At 40.7% G+C, this 25927-nt stretch overlaps 1 protein-coding gene across 1 annotated transcript in view; it reads left to right on the top strand.

The window, feature by feature from the left end:
- The first annotated feature begins 535 nt into the window (after positions 1-535).
- Positions 536-25927, top strand: part of cbl (Cbl proto-oncogene, E3 ubiquitin protein ligase) — a 54574-nt gene continuing 29182 nt past the window's right edge. The window contains exons 1-2 of the mRNA XM_012868059.3: positions 536-1498; positions 9139-9386. Coding sequence (XP_012723513.2) covers positions 1352-1498; positions 9139-9386 — 395 coding nt within the window. The 5' untranslated portion in view covers positions 536-1351. The remainder of the gene's footprint in view (positions 1499-9138; positions 9387-25927) is intronic.

The following is a 25927-nucleotide window of genomic DNA, read 5'->3' as shown; positions in this document are numbered from 1 at the left end:
AATGTTGGTTGAATAAAGGTTTGAATTTGCACTCATTGTTTGTGTGTTCTGTACCTAAAAATAAGTCGCTAAACAACAGCATAAAATGGCCAGGGCTGCACTGAAGATATATGTTTTGAATTTGTTGATAATTATCGATCAAACTGCGTTTTATTTTATCGACATGCTTTTTTTTTCTATAAGAAGTGCGAAAGGGGGGGGGGGGGGTTATGAATGCTTTCGGAACATCTATCCTCTCATATTCACCTGCAACCAGACAATATTACCAGTGATAAATTTGACACCACAAAATCAATTTGTGGTTAAATTATTTTTCTAAAATGCCATGTGTGGGTATTTCCTCTCTGCTCCTGCTGCAGAGGAAGCAGTCGTAGCATGTACAGTGTACGCCCTGGACTCCCTGGAGGGGGTCCGGAGCCGCGTTCATCCAAACGCATCTACAGCTTTTCATTAATGCCTTTGTACAGTCGGAGGCTCGCGCCCGCCTGTCGCGGACGCGCGGCGAGAGAAGGCGTGGAAAAGGAGGCAGGGTGGGCGGGGGCGTTGCACGGAAGAGAGGACGAAACAGGAAAAAGAGAGGGCCGCACACACACGTCACTTGGGGAAGCTGAACACGTTGGGCAATGTTTAATTCCCACAATTATCTATTCACCCCGGTTCCCGTTTATGACCGCGGAGCCGTCACGGCTCGAAGTGCGACTTCCTCTCGGGTGCGCGTCACCCCCGTCGCCCGCAGGGGAGCGCTGACACTGTCACACCGCCGCTGAACTTCCCGTCAAGACGCGGCGCGGCGCGGCGCGAGAAGACCTGCTTCTGCAGAGGGAGAAAAGCGGAACGACACAGCGGGGGCTTGCGACGAGGAGAGGACACGCTTGAGTCCTCAAGGCGTCTGGCCACAGAAAGGGTGCCATTGTCCTCCAGCTGGGGGGCGGGCGGGCGAGCAGAGGCGGTTGCTGCTACTCTGCTAATTAGCCTGCCTTGGGTCCCTGCAGAGAGGAGAGCAGGGCTGCTAGCTTGCAACGAGCAGGGTCCGAGAAGGAGCCGCTCTGCACATTCCCTCCACGATCGGGACGTCTCTCCTGTTGACTTGTTTGACTGCTAATGATGGGGTCCTTCAGCGGATAAGCGCCCCCTCCCACTCTTCCGCCTATAACCCCGCCGTCGCACCCTGGCTCGGATTCGCCCCTCGGGCGCTGTCCTCGCAGGGGGGTAACGGGTTCTGCATCGCCCCGGCGGGAGCTCACTACAGGCGGCGTTTTTATTTTTTATTTTTTTTTGGTCCGTGTGACCCTCGGCCCGCCCCGTCCTCGCGCCTCTCGGGACCCTCTCTGTCCCTAACCCGAGTGGGAACATGGCAGGGAACCTGAAGAAAGGTGGGGGGATCATTGGAATGATGAAGGATGCCTTCCAGCCACACCATCACCACCTCCACTCCCATCACCAGCCCGGGGCCGTGGACAAGAAGACCGTGGAGAAATGCTGGAAGCTGATGGACAAGGTTAGCAGACACCCGCATCGGCGGCAGGGGGGGGAAATGTTTTTACGCGTTTTGTGCCCAAAACCACCCTTAGCTAACGGTAGCTAGCTAGCTAGCTAATCTCCACAGCTAACGTGAGGTTAGCTAGTCAGCTGGGGGAGAGGCGTTATAGTTGATCAGTTCAGCTAACCTAACCACCTACAAGCTGATGTTTTTATCCTCTTATCAGTCGCTAAAACTAAATAAAGAGGCTGTGTTTAAAAACTGGAGTTTCGATTCTAGCTTCCGGACATGGCAAACAGAGCTGCTCCTCCTTACATCAGTTTAAACTCTGAGCTAACCACGGTAGCTCTCGTCATCTGTTTCCCCCCAGTGCTCAAATATAAAGATGTTTTACTAACTTAAAACAACAAAAAAACTAAAGAAAATAGATTAAAATGTGTGACAGAGGAGCCGGACATTGCAGCGTTGTGAAGCCTGCACTGCTTCCCCTTTGGAAACTCCTGTGCGTTCAGTCAGCTGTCTGTGCCAGCCTTAGAAAACTGCAGTAAATCGCAGGGAAATAGGAAAAGTGTTGATAAGTGGGGCAATTGTGCTTTTTCCCCCCTTTCTTTTCTTTTCTTTTCTTTTTTTTTTTTTTTTACTAGGAAGACTCATCTCACAACTTGCTTCTCGGAAAACAGTCAGAAGCAGCTCGACCCCCAGTTTCCTGTGTAATTCACTCAGCTTTTTTTTTTCTTTTTTTTTTTGTTTCTTGTTCCTTTTTGATCCGTCGACTGTTTAGCTGGGAAGTTAAGAGGCTGCTACCTTACCAAAGTTTTCCCCTTTCATTTATTCCAGCAGCCTGTGGTTGAAAGCATCTGTAATCGTCTCTGCCACGCTTTTCCTTCAGAAGCGATACCACACAAGGCAGCGAGATGCAAACCTTTGCATGGGCAGCCATGAGATTCTTGCAGTGTCCAGTTTTACTGTATCATGATTTTTACGCAACGTTGTGTGACATGACCAAGTTGCTTTCCTTTTTTAAACCGAAAGCATTATTCTTATTGCTTCTATAGTAATATATTTGATGTCATAGTTGCTATAATTTTATATTTTAACATTTGTTTGTTTATACATAGAATTTGGCAGATATTTAGTATTAACACCAACTGAGTTCAAAAGTAGTTTTCAACTGCCTCCTGGGTTGAATGTTACACCTTGTTGGCGTTAATTAGCCATTGATCGGCTCAAGTACAACCTGCAGCCAGTTGCCAAGGTTCATGGCACTTGTAGTTTTTGGTTGCACCGTAGCTCACTCCTTATGATCGCTGGGGATGGGAGCCTGCAAGGAAAAACATAGAACGAATAGATGGCCCTTACCTTAATACAACCAATCCCATTTAAAATAATTTTATTATTAGAATAATAGTAATGATAAAATAAATGATACAACTATATTTATTATAATGTTCTGATGCATGTTTCTGTTATTTTTGATGCATCAACTTAAAAAAAATATAAACTACCAGTATAAAGTTTGGACTCACCTTTGTCATTCAATGGCTATTCCATATTTTTTATGACTTTCTACATTGCAGGTACATAATGAAGACACCAAAACTATGACTTGAAAGTATATAGAATTATTTATTAAACACAAAATTGTGAAATTATTCAAAATATCTTGCAGGCCTGCCTGTATTATAACTTATTCTAAATGCCCCCCCCCCCCCCCCTTCCCCCCTTTTTGTTTTGCTTACTGCTTTGGTCACTTTTGGCCTTCCCTCAATTATTTTCACGAGGTTAGTCATCTGAAAAAGCTTTCCAACTATCTACCAGAGGTAGTAGTAAAAAGAAAGTGAGTCCAAACCTTTGACTGCTACTGTAGAGTTAGCAGATGCTAACTATATAGAGTAACACGTATAACAGCTGTATATTAACTGGTTAGTCAGGCGATCTGCTAGGGTGTAGTCTGATTCGGACTGCTTGACAAACACGCTACTTGATGCTTGCCAACTGCGGTTAAAAAACAGCTTTACTTTAACTACAAAAACCCCTGAGGAAGTTTTGATGGTGCCTCTCATTTAGTATGTAAGGCCTCGACGCATAATGAGGGTTTTGTTGGCGAGTTAGGCTCCAAATTTGTAGTCCATAGCTTTGGACTTTTAAGGCACTTTAGGAATATTTAACCTATATTTGTTTTAATTGAACCATGAAGAGTTTAATTTGGCTAATGTGAACGTCACTAAACACGGCAGCAAGTGGCTATCATTAACGTGTCATAAGCTATGCTAAAGTTAGGTTGGTACGCTTCCATTATTAGCTAATATCTAACATGAGCTAACAAGCTACACCATGTTAGCTAATAGTAGCTAAAGCTGTCTGCGAACTTCAGCTTGTTTACTATCATTAGCTAAAATGCTAACTATAGCATGTCGAATGTTATCTGTGGAGGTTGTGATGGATTTTTATACAGAAGTTGCATATTACCCAACTTTAGCAATATGCTCATGGCGTTCCTTTAGTTTTTCACTACATTGCGGTGGGAGTTTTTTAGGATTTTTTTTCTCTTGTCTCATTAAAAGAACTTTAAATCTTTGGAAGAGAACATCTTGCAAGTTTTAAAACTGTAAGATTTTAAAACCTTGGTGAACCGTGGTGACGTTGGCTAGGTCAGGCCAGCTGCATACGTTAGCTGTCCCTGAAGTATTCAGATTTCTGTTCACTAACGTTCATATTTTGAAATGTATCTGCGGTTCTCTCATTGAAGAAATACATGTATAATTATAGTTTTTAAATTAAATTGATATCCAGTTCTTTAAATTTTAAAACATTTTAATTACATTTCTTTTTTTAGTTGTTTAACGTTCCTTAAAATGCTTTACATCTCTAGCCAAAACAAATTTTTCACATTTAAACCAGCCAAACTAATTTATAACAAAATGGTCCTGTACGCCTCAGTTAAGATAAATATTTGTTATACTTTGTACGCATATTATACGCACTGGTTCCTCTGCTTCGTGCAGTATTTGATATCTGACATTTGAAATCTTTCCAAATAAAAATTAAAGCACCATGAGTTTCAAATATTTACATACATGGTGCTGTATTTCAGGTTAGGTAATAATTATTCTAAATTACACGCTGCAATTTCCACATATAATGTCCAGTAAATTATAACGTCATACAAAGTAAAAGTGTATCGCATATTGGTTCATAGATTCACTTTTGTATGTGTTAATTTTTAAAAAAAATAATCCCAGCGTATGCTGAAATGGTTTAACCAAATATGCCAACTGCTTTTTATTTGCCACAGCAAGTATTTTAAGATCATTGTTGAGCATATATTTTAATCTCTGCTTAAACAATACGCTGTGAGGCAAGTGCATTCATTATTTGTACAATTAAAAAAAAAAAAAAAAAAGTTCAAGGAATGTAAATCGGGGCTCCCTCTCTTTGCTGGACAAGAAATATATATTAGGAGAAACAAGGAGAAACCTACATTTTTGTTTTATGTTTTCCAATCTGGAAAAAAAAAAAGATTCCTGCTACTATTCTGCTAACAGGTTACCATTTAGTTATCATAAACCTGCCACGTCTGCAGCAGGTGTAGAACTGCCTTTTGAAGAGTTAAACAGAGAGAGGTGGGATGCATTTTTGCTCCGAGGCAGTCAAGCTTTCACTTAAAGACAGAAGCTTTAATAAAGGCTGACATTAAAGGGCCCCCAGATGTTGCAGCTTCATACAGTCGGGCGTGCGATAACGTGTTTTTCGACAGAGTGCTCGGGTGCAAATGCATCTCTGGCAGGTGTTGATGAACAAAGCCAGCGGTGCAACCCTTATCTCCAGTTAGATGTTAACGAGTGTCTGTGTTTGTAGGCGTAAAGAAAAGTTTAAACGAGGTTATTGACCCGTGCTGAATCCTTGGTGATTAGATTAAAATCAATTTTACTAAAAGTTCGTAAAAGTGGCTAAAGTTTCCAAATCTATTAAAAAAAATATATCCCATTGTAATGTAAAATGGTAAATTTAATATCGCAGTTAATTTGTTGTTTTATTTTTGATTTTTCAATGCTTAATCTATTGCCTCTCCTGATTGGAGTGATTGTTGAAGTGTAGGACTGCAACACAACTGCCTGTCCCGCCATGAGCACATTTATGAGCCGCCGTCTTGCTTTTCTCTGTTTCGGGACTAAGAACCCCTCCAGGTGAAGGACATGCCAAGTTAGGAAACTCTGCCGGCCCTAATGATTATTTGATTATGTAATATTTTCCTGTTTACTTCGTGAAACTGTTAATCTGGTTTCCTCGTGGCACGGCCGAAGCGGAGTTGGTTACTCATCAGAAGGCTGTTGGTTCGCTCGGTTAGTTATAAAGCAAATCTTGGTTCTTTGAGCTGGAACTCTAAATTTAACTCTGTTTTATTTGTGGCTTAAACTGTGAAGGCCCTGTGCGGTTTAGAAAAATGACACCATGTAGATGTGGCAAATTAAATGCTAAAATAAAAAAAATATATATATATGTTGTACATTTAAGGTATTCCCCTAAAGCAACGCCTAACGGGCAGTAAATATTAGACATACTCAGGTTTCTATTGTAAGTGCTGTGACAGATTTTTGGTGAACAGTTTCAAAGAGAAAAGATTAAAAGTAAAAAAAAAACAGCGTTTCGTTCCCACATACAGCTGAGGAAAATTACTCCCATGCCAGCGCTTTCTCTGACATCTTGTTACTTCGACTTTAAACTGCTGTAAAACTCCTAGCGGTTTTAAAACTGTAATTTAATACCTTGACGCTGGTAATCGGGCCAATACCAAATGTTTTATAGACTTTTCAATCTCTCCAGGTTTTCTGAAGTCTGATTATTCTTTCCCTCCCTTATCGCAGACTGTTGACTCATCATTGTGTTTCTGCCTTCTTTTTTTTATTCTTTTTTTCTTGTGCTGCTGCATGATTGGTATATCTTCAGGCCTGGCTTACCAAAACTGAGCCATGTCCTGTTGCTGCCATGTTGGTTGTCTTGGTTGAGAGCTGACAGCCGAGCTCCTTAAAGCCCAGGTTCAGATCTGTGAATTAAAGCTTCCTTTTTTTTTTTTTTTTTTTTTTTTTTGGCATGCCTCTGCAACTAAACAAATAATTTTGTGTGCTTGTCGGCTGCAGTCGTGTCGTTACCCAGCTTCATGACAGAGTGTTCCAGGCTTTATGCCAGTGTGGGTTTTTTTTTTCTTTTTTTTTTTTTCTTCTTCTTTGTAATGGTCAACGAAGTGAGTCAGTTACAGAGCAGGAGTCACATTGAGATGGAAGATTGAACATTGCTGTAGATCAGACATGTACCCGTCCACCGTTTATTTGATTCCATCTGGTCTTGACCGCATGCGTTTTGAAATTTAAATCAGTAATTTATAATTCATTCATAATAACTATGACAAACTAAGGATGAACTTTTTTTTTTGTATTCTTTTTTTGTATTTATTTTTTTGGAGGCAAGTAATTGAGGATGCACAGACTGAAATGGCCTCTCCAAACCCCCAACTGTGTTGAAGGACACATTTGGGGGAAGGGTGGGGTGGGGGTTTAAGGCATGATTACCATGTACGAAGCCCTGGTATTATTGATTATGTTAAAGTGGAGAAAAAATGGGAAAGATCATTGACGTGCCAGGGAGAACAGATAAACCCCAATGGCTTGCAAGAGTATTTGTTCTTTTCGGGGATTTTTTTCACTTTAGAAACCACAAATGTCTATGCGTTTTTTTGTGTGTAAAGTAATTCGTAATTCTGGGATAAAAAAGAATGGATATAAGGTTTAAAAATATTTCAAACAAAATAAATGTGAAAAGCATGGCCTGCATATGTAGGCCAGACCAGGCTTTCATCGCATGTTTTAGGGCACATCTCTACCAGGTTTGCATACATAGAGGCTGCATTTTTTTTCTTCTTCTTCTTTCTTTTTTTTTTTTCTTGTCGATTCTTCTTTGCAACCAGCTCAAGCTCAGTCAGACTGGCTAGAGATGGGTTGCTATCAATCATCAAGTCTAACAAAGATTTGATTTGATGCTATTATAGCTTTTTCTGCATGGTCAAGATTGTCGTCCTGATGGAAGGTGAAGCTTCACAGCAGTCTTAGAGAGGTCTTCTTCCAATCAGGCACCGCATTAAGCTCCATCCATCTTCTCATTAAAGGGGCCTAGTCGCGTATTTTGACCATAAAAAGAAAACGCACAAAAACATATATTTATCTTCAAATAAAACTATATACACAAAGCGGTTGTCCTGATAGTGTTTACTTACACTGCAAAAAACAAAACTAAAAAACAAGTCAAATTTTGATTGCCTTTGCCCATGATTTGAGCAGGTAAATAAGATCACCTGCCAATGGAATAAGATTTATGCACTTAAAATAGGAACAACTCATCTCCATCTTATTTCAAATGCAGTATATGTTATTATCTTATTTTAGGGGTAAATATACTCATATCATTGGCAGATAAGATTATTTACCTGCTCAAATCAAGGACAAAGGCAATAATTTCAAGAAAATATGACTTTTATTTTTCTGTTTTTGCAATGTAGTCTGTTTTTGAGCCTGAAAAGAATTTCGTACCGGGCGCCGTCAGCAGACATAAACGTTGTTGCGCCTTATGCCAGCAGTACCGCGGAGCAATCAGAAAGCAAGATGGCGACATTTGACACAGCTACTGTAAGAGCAACCCGATATACAGGGTTAGGGTTACTTCACCTCCATCGCACCTTCGCTGGACGTTGCTGACTCGTTCTCCTTGTTTACTCGTTGTACACATGCGCAATATCGAACTTCTGATTACGCGGTATTGTCGTGGTAAAAATACACAAGTGTCTCGTTTACTAACAGAGTAAAACAAAATGTAAAACACAGACATAAAACACAATAAGCCAACAGGGCAAGATCATTTTAATCGGGGAAAACGTTAGCTTATGCAACCAGCGAGCTACTGCCGTAGAAATTTGTAAAATCATAGTTAACGATTAGGCCTCTGCTAACACCACCACCTTTCACTTGGGGGAGCTGGTTTGTTCAGGCCGGGGGGAGCAGTGTTGTTTTTGATGCCACAAGCAAACATGGAAGCCGAAAATTAGGCCTTCTGGGTCAAGAGCACCTGTTTCCTATGTCCACGCCATACCTGGCAACAGTGTTTTGGACTGCTTTTGCAGAACCCTGTACATGGATGCACTCCGCTTTCGTTTCAGGCCAATTCATGTTATGAAGGAAGTGCGAGGCTTGGATAATAATTAATGATGCCACACAGTGAAGGGTTGAATGTTCAGTGTATTACATAATGGATAGCTTGCTGGTTTCTAAAAGGCCCCAGCTCTTAGGGAACCTTTCTCTCGGCCTTTGTTGCCATGTTCTGTTCTGCATGTCTGCCGTTTGGTCTCCCTGGAAATATTTTGAGTGCATTAATGTCAGCAGGGAGCCACACTATTAAACATGTGTTTTTAATCATTTATAAACTCTGCATTTTTGATGTACAGACAAAAAAGTCTTTGTGACAGATATCGGTCTTTCTACCTTTTCTCTTGTTACCCCTTTGTTAACCTCTCCCTTTTTTCGACTTCTTCTTTTAACATAACCTGCTAAAACCCGTTTCTTATCTCCTAACCATGTCTCTTTGCTCCCCCTTACACCCTCCGGTCTCTGCAGGTGGTGCGGCTGTGCCAAAACCCCAAACTGGCTCTGAAAAACAGCCCCCCTTACATCCTCGACCTGCTGCCAGACACCTACCAGCACCTGCGCACCATCCTGTCTCGCTACGACGGCAAAATGGAGACCCTGGGAGACAACGAGTACTTCCGGGTCTTCATGGAGAACCTGACCAAGAAGACCAAGCAGACCATCAGCTTGTTCAAGGAGGGCAAGGAGCGCATGTACGAGGAGAATTCGCAACCCAGGTCAGTAAAATGTTATTCGTGTTAGGCTCTTGATCTGATCCCGCCGTGCCATCACGTTTCTTTAATCAACGCGACTTTAATGAGTAAATGTGATGCATGATGAAATTTGCGTTTCATTCAGAGTCATTTTGAGAACAATGGCAGCCGTACCCTCCCCCCCTCCCCCCGTCCCGGGGTAGTTGTAGTTTAAGATGTATCAAAACAAGAGAGGAGCGATGTTGTGGTTTGAGCATGTGAGGGTGTGTGGTTAAGAAGGGCGCTCATTCTACAGCTGCCTGTCACTTTGTTTCAGAACATCCCTATCTTTACCATCTATTCACCCTCTTCTTTAGCTGCTACAGTTGTTAGCTCTTTGATGTACTTAGCAGTTCCAAAGGAGGCGCAAAAGCATGCTTCTTATGCTGAAAAGACGTGGTTATTCTTTAAAAAAAACAAAAAAAACAGGTATGTTGAAATTGGTTGACAGAACCACAGATAGCAGAAGTAATGCTAAGTTCGACACTGAATTTCATATAGCCGGGGAATTTTAATTTCAATTCAAGTGTGTTGCACATTTTTTTTTTTAGTTTAACGTCTGCTGATGTCTGAGATTAGTGCAGCAGAAATACAAATGCTTAGTACCACGCGGATAGCAGATCTCTATCGTACTGTGGGACCCAGCATGCTGTAAAAGCTTAGATCAACTTTATTGAACAGGACGTTTGTCAATTCTGAAAACAAACAAAAAAAGAGCTTAAATATGATTAAGAGAATAGGTAGAAAAAGGCAAAATGCTTCTTGGTGCCTTTCGGGACAGTAAATCTAGACCTCAGTGTATTTGTTTGTCAAGCACCAAAAGGAAGAGTAAACAGACTTAGCACTGAAGAGGACGGAAAGGTTTCTCAGATGGGTAATAATGGTCTGGAGAATTAAGTCTTCGGGATTGCTAATTTGGTGATCCCTGCTGTAGGGGATGAAGTAAAACCGTGGTAGATCGGTTAGCTCTATCCAAATCTATTTTAAAGTTTAGGTTAGAATGACAACAAGGGGGGAACCAATGTTTCTCTTTAATTGCATTAATTATTATGACCTGCAATGTGATTGGAGCAAACAGGCATGTTAATGTCTTCAAAGATTAACATATTGTGCAATGAATTGTTCTTTTTTTATATTCACTGTAAAAAAGGCAATGGTTTTATCTTTCAAGTACAAAGAGATACATCCTCATCTTGCTACATGGTTCCTCAGCTGCCACGACCATAATCTTGCAGACAAAACCCCAAAAAGGCAACCAAAGAGAAGAGGAAGTTTTAGGCTCTTCTCTTTTTTTTTTTAACACAAACAGACAAAGTTGGTTGCTGCCTTTTTTTAACAACTTGTCAGTGTGAAATTAATTTCCATTCTCACTTGACTGCACTGTGAGGCTGTGCAGAAAGAAATTCCTGCTGAAAGCAGAGGAAATGTACACATACACTCAGCAACCGGGCGTTGCACACAAAGATGACTGTTGTTTGAATGAAGAAGGCAGCGGATGTGGCGCCAACCAATGGGTATCAGCGCACTTAAGAACGCTATAAAATTAACCAATGATGTGCCGAGGAGAGACCGGTGTTTTTAGGGCTGCACCAGCAGTTACACGGACCTTAAACTCCGAAGTCCAGAACTGCAGAAAGGACTTTTAAATTTCTTCTCTTTTTTTCAGCTTCAGAAGAACTATTACGGCTTATTTTCTGGCCTTATTTCATATCAGAATAAAATTATCACTTAGCTTTGGATAAACAGTCTACAGTTTTACATATCAGAATATAGAAATAAGCTGGTATTTATCAGGCATTTAATTATTTTAACTCAAGTCATATAACGTAGATTTGCATGTTATCTAAGCCATTACAAGGCCTTTGTTTGGCAGTAGTATAAAGCTTGTTACTCCAAACTTTTTGAATTGAGAAAGGTTCATGGAGAGGAAGCGAAACGTCTTCAACTACGAAACATCTTGAACTACGAAAAACAAGTCCAGTTGCTTTGTTTTTTACTTTTTTTTTGAATGACCATGACCTGGATAACTGAGAATCTTCACCAGCATATAACGTATTTCACAAGAAATTACCTTAGCAAAACAATGCTAGCTACAATTTTAGCTAGCAGGGTCCTCGCCAACGCATTTCAGCGTAATGGACGGCTATGCTGAATGTCTTCAAATTTGAGATGACATTAGACCCGTATGCTCATAAGCGTAACGGTCAGTATGACACGGATGTTTGAGAGCAAGATAGTAACGTAAGCAAAGCTTTTGAACGTGCATCAGCGTAGCTATAAACCTTCCGAACCACATTAGCTAACGCTAGCTTTCACCAGCGCATGCACACTCGCCAGCTGCCCACCGTTAGGCTGGGAAAAAAAATCCTGGTAAGGATAGCTCTTGTTGGCAGTTACCTGGGAAGGGTTTAAAGGCCATTTCCTAACAATCATCATACTAGAGTGAGAGATTATATATATACACACTAGTGGCCAATTGGCTACAGTTGCCAGCTGTCCCTGGAGTACACTTCTTGGCAAATTCACCCTGAGGTCAGACTGTACACTACTCAAACTAATTGCAAAAAACTTCAAAGAGCTACTACTTAGGCTTTAGTAAATAGTATGGTAAATGACGATATAATTAAAACAATATTCAGCTTGTTTGGATGGGTAGGAAAGATTGACTTCAATATGCAAAGATTGATCTGGTGAAGACCGTTGCAACACCGACCTTGGGACAGATGGGACCTAAGTAGAGCTGTCTGCTCATAACGCTCAGCACCATATTTGGGGAAAACTACATGCAGTTCATCAACGCAGACCCCTCATACTAGCTGTTGGGCACGGTGGTGGAGGTGTCATGATTTAAGCTTGTTTTGCAGCCACAAGGCATATGTCAAGGTATTCTGGTGTCAAGAATTTTTCCATCTGTGTGACAGCTAAGCTCAGTAATGACCCAGTCAAGTTTCCATTTTGCCTTAACTTTCTTTTAATTATAATTAACAGTGCTTAATGCATTTCCCTTTTTGTATGGTTTGAAGTTACATTTAAATGCATTTAGAACCCGTTTAGCCTGAGAGGCCATTTAGAGGCTCAGGAGACCTTTGCATGAGATTTGAGTTAATTTGCTGAATACAGTGGGACACCTTGAGTTTCCAATATTTAACTTTTTTCACGTTTTGGTACTCTAATTTTCAAGACATCAAATTTTTTGGCTTTTCATTATCGGTAAGCCATAATCATCCACATTACAAGAAATTAAGGCTTGGAAGTGTTTCACTCTGTAATGGATCTACTGTATAAAATATGAGCTCGGAGAAAAGGGTTCACTGTTGTTCACAGCAGAGAAGAAGTGAGTCTGTCTGTAAGACTTAATCATTAACATCAACTTACCATATTCAGAGGGAGTCGACATAACACAGTCAGCACTTCCTCCTTGGTGGCTTCACTTACTTCCTCTACTAACCTTGTGCAGCACAACCCAGACAGTTTAGTCCTCTATCTGAGGAAAGTTCACATAGATGCGTATTAAAGTTAAAACAATTTGTGTTTTGTTTATGGAATGCGGACAAAGCATCTCAATCTGTCCACACGTAAAATGTGTCAATTTTCGATGGCAAGAAACGCATGTCGGGTAGGATATTTAAGAAATGTTTAGGAAGTCGGGCCCTTCCACTCTTGCTCGTTCTCCTTCAGTGCATCCTGACCAGCGCTGATAGATCCAGCTGGTTACAGGAAGTGGTGAGCTTATGAGCTGCAGGGTGACGCAGCTGCACCCAGGGCCAGACTGTAGAAAGTGATAGAGCTGAAGGAAAATGATGTATAAGCTGACGGATGTTTTTTGAATTTTCAATGAATCCGGAACAAAAAGGTCTACCAAGGTGGTTTCAGTATGAGTGAAGCTCTACAAACGCGTTCACTTAAGTTAAAGTACTGTTAATCAGCCTTTTTGTGGAATGGAAAAAAAGCCTGGGAACGCTTTAAAGAAAATGAATTTAGCGTTTTCATACTAATCAGATTAAGATTTTTGTTGCGGTTTTCAGAACTAACTTGGGTATGCTCCGGTATTTTGATCAGAGTCTTCATTCTGGGGGACCCCAAGGCGTTCCCAGGCCAGACCAGATGTATATTCCCTCCAAGCGAGTTCTGGGTCTTCCCCGGGGTCTCCGATCAGATGCCTAAACCACCTCAGCTCACTCCTTTCGACGTGGAGAAGCAGCGGCTCTACTTTGAGCTCCTCCCAGATAACAGAGCTCCTCAGCCGAACTCTAAGGTCGAGGCCGACCGCTGCCCGGAGGAAGCTCATTTCAGCCGCTTATATCCAGCATCTCGTTCTTTCGGTCGTGATGCCTCATGACCACAGGCGAAGGCTGGAATGTAGACGGACCGGTAAATCGAGACATTGGCTTTTTGGCCGAGCTCCTCCTTCACCACAACAGAGCATTACTGCATATAAGATTGGCTTGACTGGTTATTTGTTCAATGAGAAGTTTAATTTACAGCTCAGTTACTAATGAAACAATTATCGATATACCAAGTATAACATCGAATAAAGCCATTATGTCTTATGCTACCTTAAGTTGGTCTCAGAAATCTCCGATCGGGGAATGACTCGAGTTGAGCTTATTGCGTGTCCCTAAACCAGCAATTGTTGTGATGTTACCCACCTGTTATTTGTAAAATTTACCTACAATGTTTCTGTGGATTCAAAAACCAAAGCATTATGTTCAAAGATAGACTTTGTATAGTATTCTGTACGCCAGTGCTTCAATGTAGTACACGCTCTTGGACTTTTTTTTTTTTACACCCACTCACCATTATTTTGTGTGTTGATCTCAGGGAAACTCGAATTCTGAAATCCTGTGAATGCTCTACCTGAAGTCGACTGCACCATTACACCTGAGACCCCCGTGCCCCACCACCGCTATGTTTCTTTTTAAATCTTTCTTCAAACTTCACCGCCTTCCTTTTCTAACACCATTTAGATTAGTTTCTTGACACAATAGAAACGTGCATTCCTCACATACCTGGGTGATATTGTTACAATGGTCAGCAGCACCGACTTCCTCAAGCTTTTAGCCATTCAGCCTTTCCCCGCAGCTGGACCATTGTCGAGGATTTCATTCAGTAACAATTAGGACCCGGTTTTTCGTTCTTATCTTAATAGCTGTCCGTAGTTTTTGTGAGAACCAGTAGCAGCTCCGTAGGAAGAGAACAAGTTGAGCAAAAAACGTTATTTATGGTATTACATTTGTTCTTTTGTCATTCCTCTCCAGCTTTTTGAACAAATGTAGTTTTCTAAGACTGATTTAAGTGGTAGATTCAAACTTTAATCTATCAGCGTTTCCTATTAAATGCTTTAATTTCAAGTTCTGTTTTAGGAAAGGTGCTGTTTTCATATGTTCATGTGACACACATGGGTAGGGTGTTATACATGAGACTTGGTCCTTCTGTGGCTTAGTGCTCTTGCTGCTGTTCCCGTTGTCTTTAATTTAGTATTTTTTTTTTTTTAATTCAGTGTGTCAAAGATTTTATCTTGGAAGCGTTATAAATGCATCACATCATGAAATCTGCTTCACCCTTTTCCAATAAAGTGGAACAACAAAAGAGTCATGTTTTGGTTTTGTGACTGTTATTTTTTTTGTATTTTTTTTTATCGCTTCGGGGAAGGACCTATGTGCTAAAGTATGACTTCCTATTTTTGTGAATGTACTTCACACCCGTGAGGAGCAAAGGTCTGCCTCAGAGTGCACAGGCGTGCAATTTGACTGCAATCTGTAGAGCCCATCTTATCGCCACTGCAGTAACATTGTAGGGAATCTGTGCGTATTATTGGATGGAATCATGATGGGTGCATCAGTGCATTACAGGGCTGATAAAGTCGATTTTAAACGTGAAGGTTTGCATAAATGTCTTTCACCCGTGCATTTTTCAGCAGCTGTTGCCGTAAGTTTAGCTTTGTTTTTTTTAGCCTTACGGTTTATAGTGCTGTTGAAGTTTGTTGTTTCCAGTGGAGGTGAAACACAAACTACTTATTGTGAATGATAAGCCTCAAGTTTTACTCAGAGGAACAGGGCACCAATGAAAACCTCTGTTCTGAGATCTGTCGTAAACTATTTTAAAAAAAAAAACTTACCCTTATTTTTTATTTTATTTTATTTATTTTTTTGCATCTCAAACAAATCCTAGACAAATTTTAAGGGGAATTTAAGTTGCATTAAATTTTGCTTCAAAATGACATCAACCAGTCAAGTTTTCCTATATGCAAAAGCCAGCGGTTTCACACCTCAGTGCTCACTTCTGAGTTGTACATATATGTTTAGGCTCTTTTTCTTCTTCTTTTTTTCCCTGCACTACCCAGAGGGGCTCTGTATTTTGCTATTTAGGCCTATAAATAGCTGTGAGTAAAGTAAGACTTTTTTGTGGTTGGTCTAACAGGCAAATTGATACCAATACCTGGAACGGAAGACACGGTTCACACTTAAGCAGCTGAGGATATTTCACCTTCAGTCAGACTTTCCTCCTCAAAGCTTGAGATATATATATATATATATATATATATATATATATATATATATATATATATATATATATATATATATATATATATATATATTATATATATATATATATATATATATATATATATATATATATATATTATATAATATATATCAGTAGCATCTTAAGCAGCCTGCTCATGTCGGCCTTACAATATTAGATTATTGTGATTAGGATGATACTACTGACTAGGGCTGCAACAACAAATCGATAAAATAGCTAAAAATCGACAATTAAAAGCCTTGGCAACGAATTTTATCATCGATCCTTTGTGTTGCGCGATTAATGCATTGCTCGCCATGTCGCAGGGCCGTTTACATCACCTGCAGGCGGTCGTCAGTGCTGCCTAACTGGCTACAGAGCAATGTACACGCAGCAAGGCGGATGCAGAGCAAAGGCGGCATTTTCAAATACTTTATTGTAGTAAATTCTACAAATGATGACACAGAGAACACGGCTCTCCTCAAAAGATAGGGAGCACTTCACGTTTTACAAAAGCAAAAAATAAGTAGCATGCGATATTTGACATGGCATGAGCACCACAGTGATGATACAGGACCTGAAACAACATGGAGTTAATGATGAGGGTGATTTGAGCTCAACAGCAGGGTAAATCATTACGATTTCTGACATTTGTTCCGTTTTAAAGTGAGGAAACCCCGACAGCCCGTAGTCATGCTTCAGGGTGCTGCATTAATGTCGATCTGGTAGCTCGTAATGCGGCTGTTGGCTGGTTAATGACAGGAGTTTGTTTACATTCGCAACATTCCCTGATTGGATTTAATCGTGTTTAGATTAAAAGGGAAAAAAAAGTACTCAGAACACACCGTCTATATGGGCTCAAAGTCAAATATTCCCACGATGACGTGCATTTTTTGCATCAAGCTTCATTCAAAGTAGAACCTCTGACATTAGCAGGGTTTTTGAATTTCCATAAAACAACCGCAGAAGTTTTGTACTTCTTCATGCGGAAAAAAAACAGCAGTAAACGCAGAGGTGTGTTGGTTCTGACTGTTCTGAGCGCACAGAATGGACCCAGCACCAGGTTCTGTGAGATGGTTGAGAACTCGTTCCGTTGCTGTTGAGACAAAGGGAGGAAATTATGATCAACCCAAAATGTTCTGTGGCGCTGCGGCCCCATCCTCCACATGTAGGTTCACGAGTTAACCGGAACAAGTGTTTAGATGGGCGCTGATTGGATTATGGGTCATAAACCAGCCCTCTCATCAAAATACAATTTTATTCTGATGGTGATAATTTGTTGATTTAAGCTTTAAGTTGTAATTTTCTGACAAAGTCTGAGTGAAGGTACTGTATGGGAGAGAGGAGAAGGACTCTAACTTTTCAAGAGTCTTTATTGTTGTTATGTAACCATAATGAAATCTTGTTGAGACACTCAGAATGATAAGAGGCAGACCCGAATTATAAACACTTACAGAAAAACAAAACATAAACATCCCTAAAGAACACCCTCAAAAAATGTAAAACCCCCAGAAGAAATATCTAACATGCTTTTTGACTCTTCAAAGAATAATTAGAAAACTTATAGAATAAACATCATTGGAAGTAATATTTGTTCAGGGACAAACAAAGCATGTGGTATTTATATAAAATGCAGCTTGTGCTGAAGCAGTCTATGAATTGGGCTGGTGGGTTTTTTTTCATTTTCAGAAGTGATGTTTTTGCTCTGGTTGCATTGTTACGCCCTATTATTATTATTATTATTATTATTATTATTAGTATTATTTATTTATTTATTTTTTCCCCCTAGGTGCACTAGAACAAAGTTGAGATTCAACCAAACCACATTTGACATCCCAGTTTTACAGCTTCACTTTTGTTGTGTTAAATCACTGTTCATATAGAAAACATCGACTACAACATAAACTTTATTTGAAGCAAAAATATTTATTACCTAATATTGTAACAGAACACCTAAGTAGCAAATTGTGTTCTTTGTGTGCTTATTTGCTCTCAGTCCAAATGTTCTATTTTGAAAAAAGAAATGGAAATAAAACAGCTTTATTTGTCCAATTCATTGATTAATTATAAAACTGAACAATTGATTAATTATTTAAATAACCGTTCAGCTCTACAACTTACTATCATCTCTGCTTCTTACGAGTGCTAGGTATTAAGCACGTGGAGATGAGGGATCTCTAGGATACGGCAAGTTAGTCAATTAAGCCAGAATATAATTGTCACCTTTTTAAATGTATATTTTTTGAGGAATTCTTACTTCATTGCTGTAATTGATAGTTTTGAGAATTGTGTGAATAAGAATGAAAAATATTAAGAAAGTTGCTTTATACAGTTCCTCATGACAGTGTTACTTACATCTTAAACTACTTTACATTTTGAAGATAAATATTGTCATTACACAAGAAGTATGATAAAACACTATTTGACATCTCTTAAAAAGGATAAAGACAAAACCAACTGGAATTGTAAAGAAAAATATATTGGCAGGAGCTAACCTGCCTACCTGCTTTTAAGGGACAGGGTCCTGTAAGCTATTTAATATAGTTGTATTCAGAGCATGGGGGTTATGGCTGCTACTCACAGGTGCTGCTATCCTCACAACTCTGGGGGCATTTAACAAAACACAGGGTTGTTGAATGGCTCGGACGCCTCTCCAATATAACGACAGGGGAAACACTGCTTCTGCAGAGGTTCAGGGGTAGTTTTGGTGCTAGGTTGGCCTGTTTCGGTTTCCTCAAGAAGAAGAGTTTCTGCTGCGGTTTCCTGACCAGTTGCGAGTGTTGCTGGTTTGTCAGTGTCATTACCAAGAAAGATCGGGCTTTACACCATCAGACCGTAGCCCTTCAGAGGTCGACGATCATCTCCTTAGCTTTGACGGTGAGATGAGGTCATTGTCGGCACACCTGTCCTGGGTGAGGTGAGACGCTTCACTTCTGTGCGTTTCTCCCTGTGTGTGAATGGATGGCTGCTATGATGTCGTCCGGTTTGTCCAGGTCTGGTGGGATGATAGTTTTTTCACGCGTGCTAGTACCAGCCTCTTGAAGCATGTTAGTTCAACTGGTGTCTGGCCTACAGGTTGTTGGTCAAGCACGTCACAGCAGAGGTTCTGGGCTCCAGCATGATGGTGGAAATTTGGGCCCTACTGGCACAGCCACCTGTAACAAGAGCTTTAATGAATCAGTCAACACCTCAGAGAGCTGGTGGCCACATTCTTCCAGAACAACCCACCCACCCAGGCACTCCCATCTTGGCCAGCTGCTTTGTTCACATCCTCCTCAGAATGGATCTCACCTGGAGCTGCTCCAGTACCAGCAAGCGGGTTAGGGTGTGAGAAGAGGTGTCACTTTCTCACTCAGGGTGTCGAAGAGGACAAATAACTTCTTTAAGGACATCGGGGAGTGAGGCGTCCTCATCAGGCAGCAGGTCAGTGTTTTTATAATCCATCGGGACATTGATGCCATTCCACAAATGCTGCGGGAGTGGTTTGTGTTTAAATTCAATTTTATTTATATAGCGCCAATTCACGAAGCATGTCATCTCGAGGCACTTTACAAAGTCAAAGTCAATCATATTATACAGATTGGTCAAAAGAATTTCCTATATAAGGGAACCAGTTGATTGCATCAAAGTCCCGACAAGCAGCATTCACTCCTGGAGAAGCGTAGAGCCACAGGGAGAGTCGTCTGCATTATCCATGGCTTTGCAGCAATCCCTCATACTGAGCAAGCATGAAGCGACAGTGGAAAGAAAAACTCCCCATTAACGGGAAGGAAAAACCTCCAGCAGAACCGGGCTCAGTATGAACGGTCATCTGCCTCGATCGACTGGGGTTACAGAAGACAGAGCAGAGACACAACAAGAGAGACAAAAAAGCACAGAAGCACACATTGATCCAGTAATCTGTTCTACATTAGATGGTAATAGCTGGTGATCTGCTCCTCAGTGCGCTGTTTTCATTGGGTTTATTGGTTTTGCCTCCTCGATGCTTCTGCAGAGGTTCCCTCCTTGCTGTGCTGTAAGTCTGCTTGTCTCCAGATCTGAAAGCCGCATCCCGCTCCAGCAGCAGAGACCTCACGCTGTCGGTGAACTTTTGGGTCCGGCAATACCGTTATTTGCTTCTGTGCTGTGACATGTTCTGTGAAAATTTTACCACGGCCCAGCTCAGAACCAGCATATCAACCAAGATCTGCGCCCTGATCAGAGAACCGTCCCCAGTCTTAGTTTGTAAAACAATCCTATAGCGTCCTCTGTATCCGTACTGTCCTGAAAACAGGACTTATCGTGTAGATCCGTGGCTTGTATTCTGGTGTGAAGATAAGAGAAACGTGCTCTGATTGTCCTGAACGTGCCGCTGCGGTTGCTTTGAAAGCTCCTGGCACGTTTGGTGTGAACCTGATGTAGTAAGTTGTTTCTTTTTGGGGTAAAGATTACATTTTGAAATAATTTGGCCATGACCAGTTTCAAGGTCCAGATGATCACACCGTCTGGATGTACTGTGAGTTTTTTCATGCAGCTTTTCCAGAGCTAACCTAGCTTTAGCATGGGGACGCACGTACAACCATCATGATTGTTATTGTTTTAAACTTTCTAACCTAAAATAAATGTCTGCGCTTTAACACAAGGAGGATCAGGGTGACGGACATTGTCGAGAAGACACTATTTGTTGTTTCCAAAAACGCACATTGTCCCCCGTGGCTCTTACCAGAGTTGTTGTTGTTTTTGAATGCATTAAGTCTGCTTATATGGAATGCTAATTCTTTTTTGCATTGAACATACACAGCTTTTTTTCTGTTAAGTGTAAAGGGATCCTACATTTTGACACTTTCTGTTTTCTCTGCGACTTCCTTTTGCCCCTTGCTTTCTCTCACTATAGCTGAAAAACACTCTTGGCATCCATGTGTCAAGCGTAGCTGTCCTTAGCAGAATTGAGAACACTGTGCTGAATAGTTAAACAGAATTTTAACAAAGAATGTATTGGTTTTTGGAGAACAAATCATTATTATAACAATTTCATCATTTACATCACGTCTTCCCCTTTTAATCTTTACCCTGTTCTATGTTAAACAGTGAGCAAATGGCACTGGGGTTACCTAATAACTTTAAATACAATGCCAGTGTTGAATTCTGAAAGGCATCCTTATTTCCGCTTTCATCATCATCGCAACAAATACAGCAAAACGGTGCAGGGATGATATCCTGAGGGCATAACCTGCTAAAGTGGAAACGTACGTAACGAAACACCAGTATTTCACAACTCCTTGTTGTATAGGACTGACGTAATATCCTATTCCATCCGTTGAAATAAGCAAGTTTAGCAAGCTATGAAAAACTGATGAGTTTCTGATCGAATACATGACTAAGATTAAGTGTGCTGTTATGTAAACATGACACATGCTTTGTGTCATTCCTCAGAAGAGGAATGACACAGAAGAGGAAGTTAAACTTATAAACTTGAATCCACTTGGAAGAGTGTTGATTGCAATTTTTTTTCCTTAAACATTAAATAATTAACTCCTGCTCTCTTCCTGTTTTTATATGGATTTCTGCCTTAGTGTTGAGCAGCAAAAGCTTATAGAGCTGCGTGAAAACGTTGCAGCTACCAGTCCAGACAGGCTCTGTTTCTGAGAGCCTGACCTGTGCTGGCTGCGTTGCCTTGTTGTTAGCGCACTGCAGTGCTGGATGGCTGGCTAGATGCGCTTCTTTATCACAGCCAGCAGGAAACAGGAAGGGAGAAGCCAGCTGCGAGGTCAGAGGTCGCTATATAGCATGAGGGGGAAGGAGGACAAAAACGTTGTGTTCTGAAAAGGTTTGTCTTTGCTCCGCAGTGGTTGTGGTGAGGGGTTGCAGCGAGAAAGAGAGAAAAGTACTGTAAACACACATGGCAGGCTGGAGTAGGTCCCCAGACCTTTCCGTGGGGTGGTAGCCCACGCAATTTGCATCGTCACTGCTGGCACTGCGGCTTAAATGGCAGCGACCGTTGTAGTGGTTCGCTGTTGAAGTGTTGGCCACTACCCAGAGTACACACAGCACAGAACTGCTATTGTGGAATGGAGAAGTGCAAGGATAGAGAGGGCTGAGACAGGCTGTAACAGATGTAAGCCCGTCCTGCATAAACTCCAACTTTCATTACCATTAGAAGTGATATTTTGCTCATGCAGTCTGTTTTAATGGTTAAGTTTGCATAGAAATCGTCTTTTACATGTTTGATGTGTGCATTTGCTCTCTGTGCTCCTTCCAAAGGAGAGAACTTACTCTGCTGTGTTTTTTTTTAGTTGGCTGGGACCTTTTAAAGTTCCAGGGGTGAATAGCTTCGCTAAATGCAGTATACCCTTGTTGGTTGAAATGAAGATTTCTGGCTCAAAGGAAGTCAGATTGGACTCAAAACATGTCTCTCCTAGATTTGCAAGCTAATAATTATCCTTTCGTTTTGTTGAAGTTCTGTCATAAAGACAAGATTCAAAGCAGAGTCTCGTTGACTGTGCAGATCTGGTGCAAGAGAACAGCTGGAACACGCTGTGTACTTGATACTGGACTGTTGTTTGCTTTCACATGCCCTTTGTCTCAGTCCAGCTCAATGTAACCATGTACGCTGTTCCACCAAATGTAATGCAAATCCATTTCGGTTAAATTACGTGACCGTTTTGGGTTCGTCTGTCTGAAATATGTCAACCCACACTCAGGTCTAATTGTGGACACCCACGCTGAACTAGTAAATGAACAGAAAGGCTTTTTTTGACTGAGCTGTTCTATGGTTCTACTTCCTTTTCAAGCTTCCTGTGCTTCTGTTTGTATGGTAACTTCACTGAATTTTTAATAACAGCGCCCACTGTGTGTACCACTTAGGGAAACTCTGTGCCAGTGTTGCTGTTGTGTTTGGCACACCGAGATTTGAGGTTTTAAACTGAAAACTAAGGAATTAAAATATACAATGGTTTGTACATTTCAGTGGTGTGTGTGTATATGTGTGTGTATATATATATATATATATATATATATATATATATATATATATATATATATATATATATATATATATATATATATATATATATATAATATAAAAAAAAAACACTCGTCAATCCTGCGTTGCGTCACTATCAGTCACCAACCCCTTGGCACCCTCCAAAAATTCCAAAATCTACACACAGACAACAACAACATAGAAATTAACATTGGTTCGTATTTTCAGCCCAGTTTTACTTATCGGACCGATACTGATGTTAAAATAGGACTGACAATCGATATTGCTACTATTTAGTGCTGGGCAAACATTTTGAAATCGGAAGAATCACCCAGCCAAGCAAAAGCTACAAAGGGATAACATGATTTAAATCATATTGATTGACCAGGATCCAATGGAGGATCCGTGGTAAGACTTCAAGATTAACGGCATTGTTGTCTCCATCCAATCTGACTTAGTTTGAGCTATTTATTAAAGAAGTTGGATTTTCTAAGTTGGTAGAGAGAAAAATCCTGTAATTGCAATGAACAATTTTATGTAGTATTTGCACAGAGGCCAAATGCATAGCAGACCTTTATTTCTAGCTATGAAAATCCTTAATTTCCACCCACTTCATTACTAAGCATTACTGGCTATGAAATAAAGTTACATCAGACTGAATACCTTTTGCAGGAAGATGTATTAGCCTGTGCTTAAATTACTATATCTCAGTCCAGACTGTGCGCATCAACCATGTGAGAGTCTGATGAATAAGAAATGAAATCAAACGGAGGGTTCCTAATCCTTAGTAGCCGCCACAAATGTTTCAACCTCAGAGATGGCAGTGAGCGGATAAGTACACTTCCAAGGAACGAATAGTACATCTGTAACCGAGGTGTGACTACTTCCTAACACGTTTTTGTGTGTGATTATGTTTCAGAAGAAGGCAGATCATAGTGGGAGATTGTTGTAGCTTAGATAAAAACACCCAGAGGCTGAATGGACGAGAGAGCAGCGTTGAGGCTCAGTAGGGCCCTTGCAGCCAGGGAGCAGAAGAAATGGAGGGTGACCTCATGCTGAGGTTATACTACTGAAGACGCAGTCGCCTTTTATGAGTTAACTCTCCAAGGTAAAGAAGCTCAAGCCGGAAGCATCGCTAGTTCATCAAAGAATCGCTGAGTAGCTGATGGTCTAATTTGTCTTTCAGCATTACAGATGAATATAATGCTCACTTCAAAGGCAGCTACTGTTGCTCCATCCAGCTAAAACTCTTTCCTGTAGATTCTGAGTGGAAAAAGCACTTTGAAATGTTAGACACCGAACTGAACGAGTGTTCACTGTTCTGAAAATCATTTTCTACTGAGATGGCATGAGTGTCAAATGCAGTTTTATATCCTTTTCCTTCCTGAAATAAACTTCTGACTAGCACCGTACTTTTTTTTTTGGCCTGGTTTCAACTCGCGCTAATCTTGATCCATTTTTGTTTGCTGTCCTTCCTCATTCACTCTTTCCACCCCCCACCTCCCCTTCACTCGCTGGGTGTGTGCTGCGGTGTGGGGCAGCTGCAGCGTAGCAGCGCTTTTCAACAGCGACCGTCGGTGCATGTCAATTCAGCGTGCCGGCTCAGTCTCCCTCCATGCTGCCCTTTTTAAATCATCCCTTTTTCAGCACAACGCACTGAACGCAGCTCTGGGGTGTGGTTCTCATCATCAGGATGGGCTCTACTTTCAAATTCTCCTCTTCCATTTTTCTTACAGTCCCCTCTTACTTTTCTTCTTGTTGTTTGCTCTCGTCTCAGCTTCCTTGTTGTGTCATGTTTTCTTTCCACTCCAGCTCATCAGTCATTTCCTCCTCTCTGCGCTCGCCGACCAGCCCTTTGCAACTGAGTCAGAACTGAAACATGCTGTAAGGCCTCGATTTCTAATTCGTCCTGTGAACTACCCCGTCTGTCTATGGAAGCACAGCAACGTTTTGTATGGGAACATGTGACTGTGAGGGAAGCTTTAAACGACAATTATTGGTGGATGAACTCCAAGAAGAAACTAAGCATGTAGTTTGATGTGATTATTTCTTGCTTGAGTTTTTCAAATCTTATTCTCTCTGCATTTCCTGTCATTTGTTCACTCATTTGAGTATTGGTAGCTTGTGCAAATACAGTACCACATGCAGATATAAAAAGTCTTTACACACTGGTAAAATGTTTGGTTTTGACCTCTGAAAGGTGCTTTATAAATACTTTACATTATTTTATTGATATAAAAAAATTGGACCATAATAAAAAAAGTTAAAATCTTTTCTCTCATAATTCGACGTGGGAGTTATGTCTCATCTGACAAATGGAAATCCTTCAGGGTAAGAAATGAAAACAAAAAGAAACTTTGGTAATACGGTTGCTTAAGTGATCAAAAACTGGGTCTGTGACTTTGTTCAAAATAAACCACAAAATTTAAACTCATGTTAAGTAGGAGTCAGTATACATCTGCTTCCGCATAAAAAGTGCTTAATTTTTTGCATCTCACAGCAAAGTCCATGTCCTACAAAGAGGTTTTTTACAGCATATGAAGGATTGCTTTGTCAAAAGGTATCAGTCAGGGGAAGGCTACAGAAGAATTTCCAAAGTACAAGATAAACCATTGAACACAGTGTAAAGTCACACATCAAGTGAAGAACATTTGGTGCAACGGAGACATCACCAAGAACTGGACATTGCTAAAAAAAATGATTAGAAAAGTGGCCAGAGAGGCTTCCATGAATCTACAGCTACATTAAACGAGTTGGGAAGTACTGGCTTTGTAGTACAGATGACAACAATCTCCAATATTATTTGTATGTCTAGGCTATAGGGAGGGGTGACATATATAAAGAAAACATTTAAGGTTTGCAAACACATATTTAAAGTCACCCAGAAGCCTGTTCAGGTTTGAATTGAAGGTTGGACCCTTTGTCTCTAATTTCTAAAAGGTATGTTCAGAAACACCATTCCCATTGTGAAGTATGGTGGTTATAATGTTTTTCTAGCTGTAACTGGGGGCCTTACCCAGGGCGGAGGGGTTTATGAAGA

This window comes from Fundulus heteroclitus, chromosome 18 (assembly GCF_011125445.2).
Source record: "Fundulus heteroclitus isolate FHET01 chromosome 18, MU-UCD_Fhet_4.1, whole genome shotgun sequence".
Lineage (NCBI taxonomy): Eukaryota > Metazoa > Chordata > Actinopteri > Cyprinodontiformes > Fundulidae > Fundulus > Fundulus heteroclitus.
The sequence above is the reverse complement of the archived record's forward strand: the minus strand, read 5'-3'. Positions and strand labels throughout refer to the sequence as shown.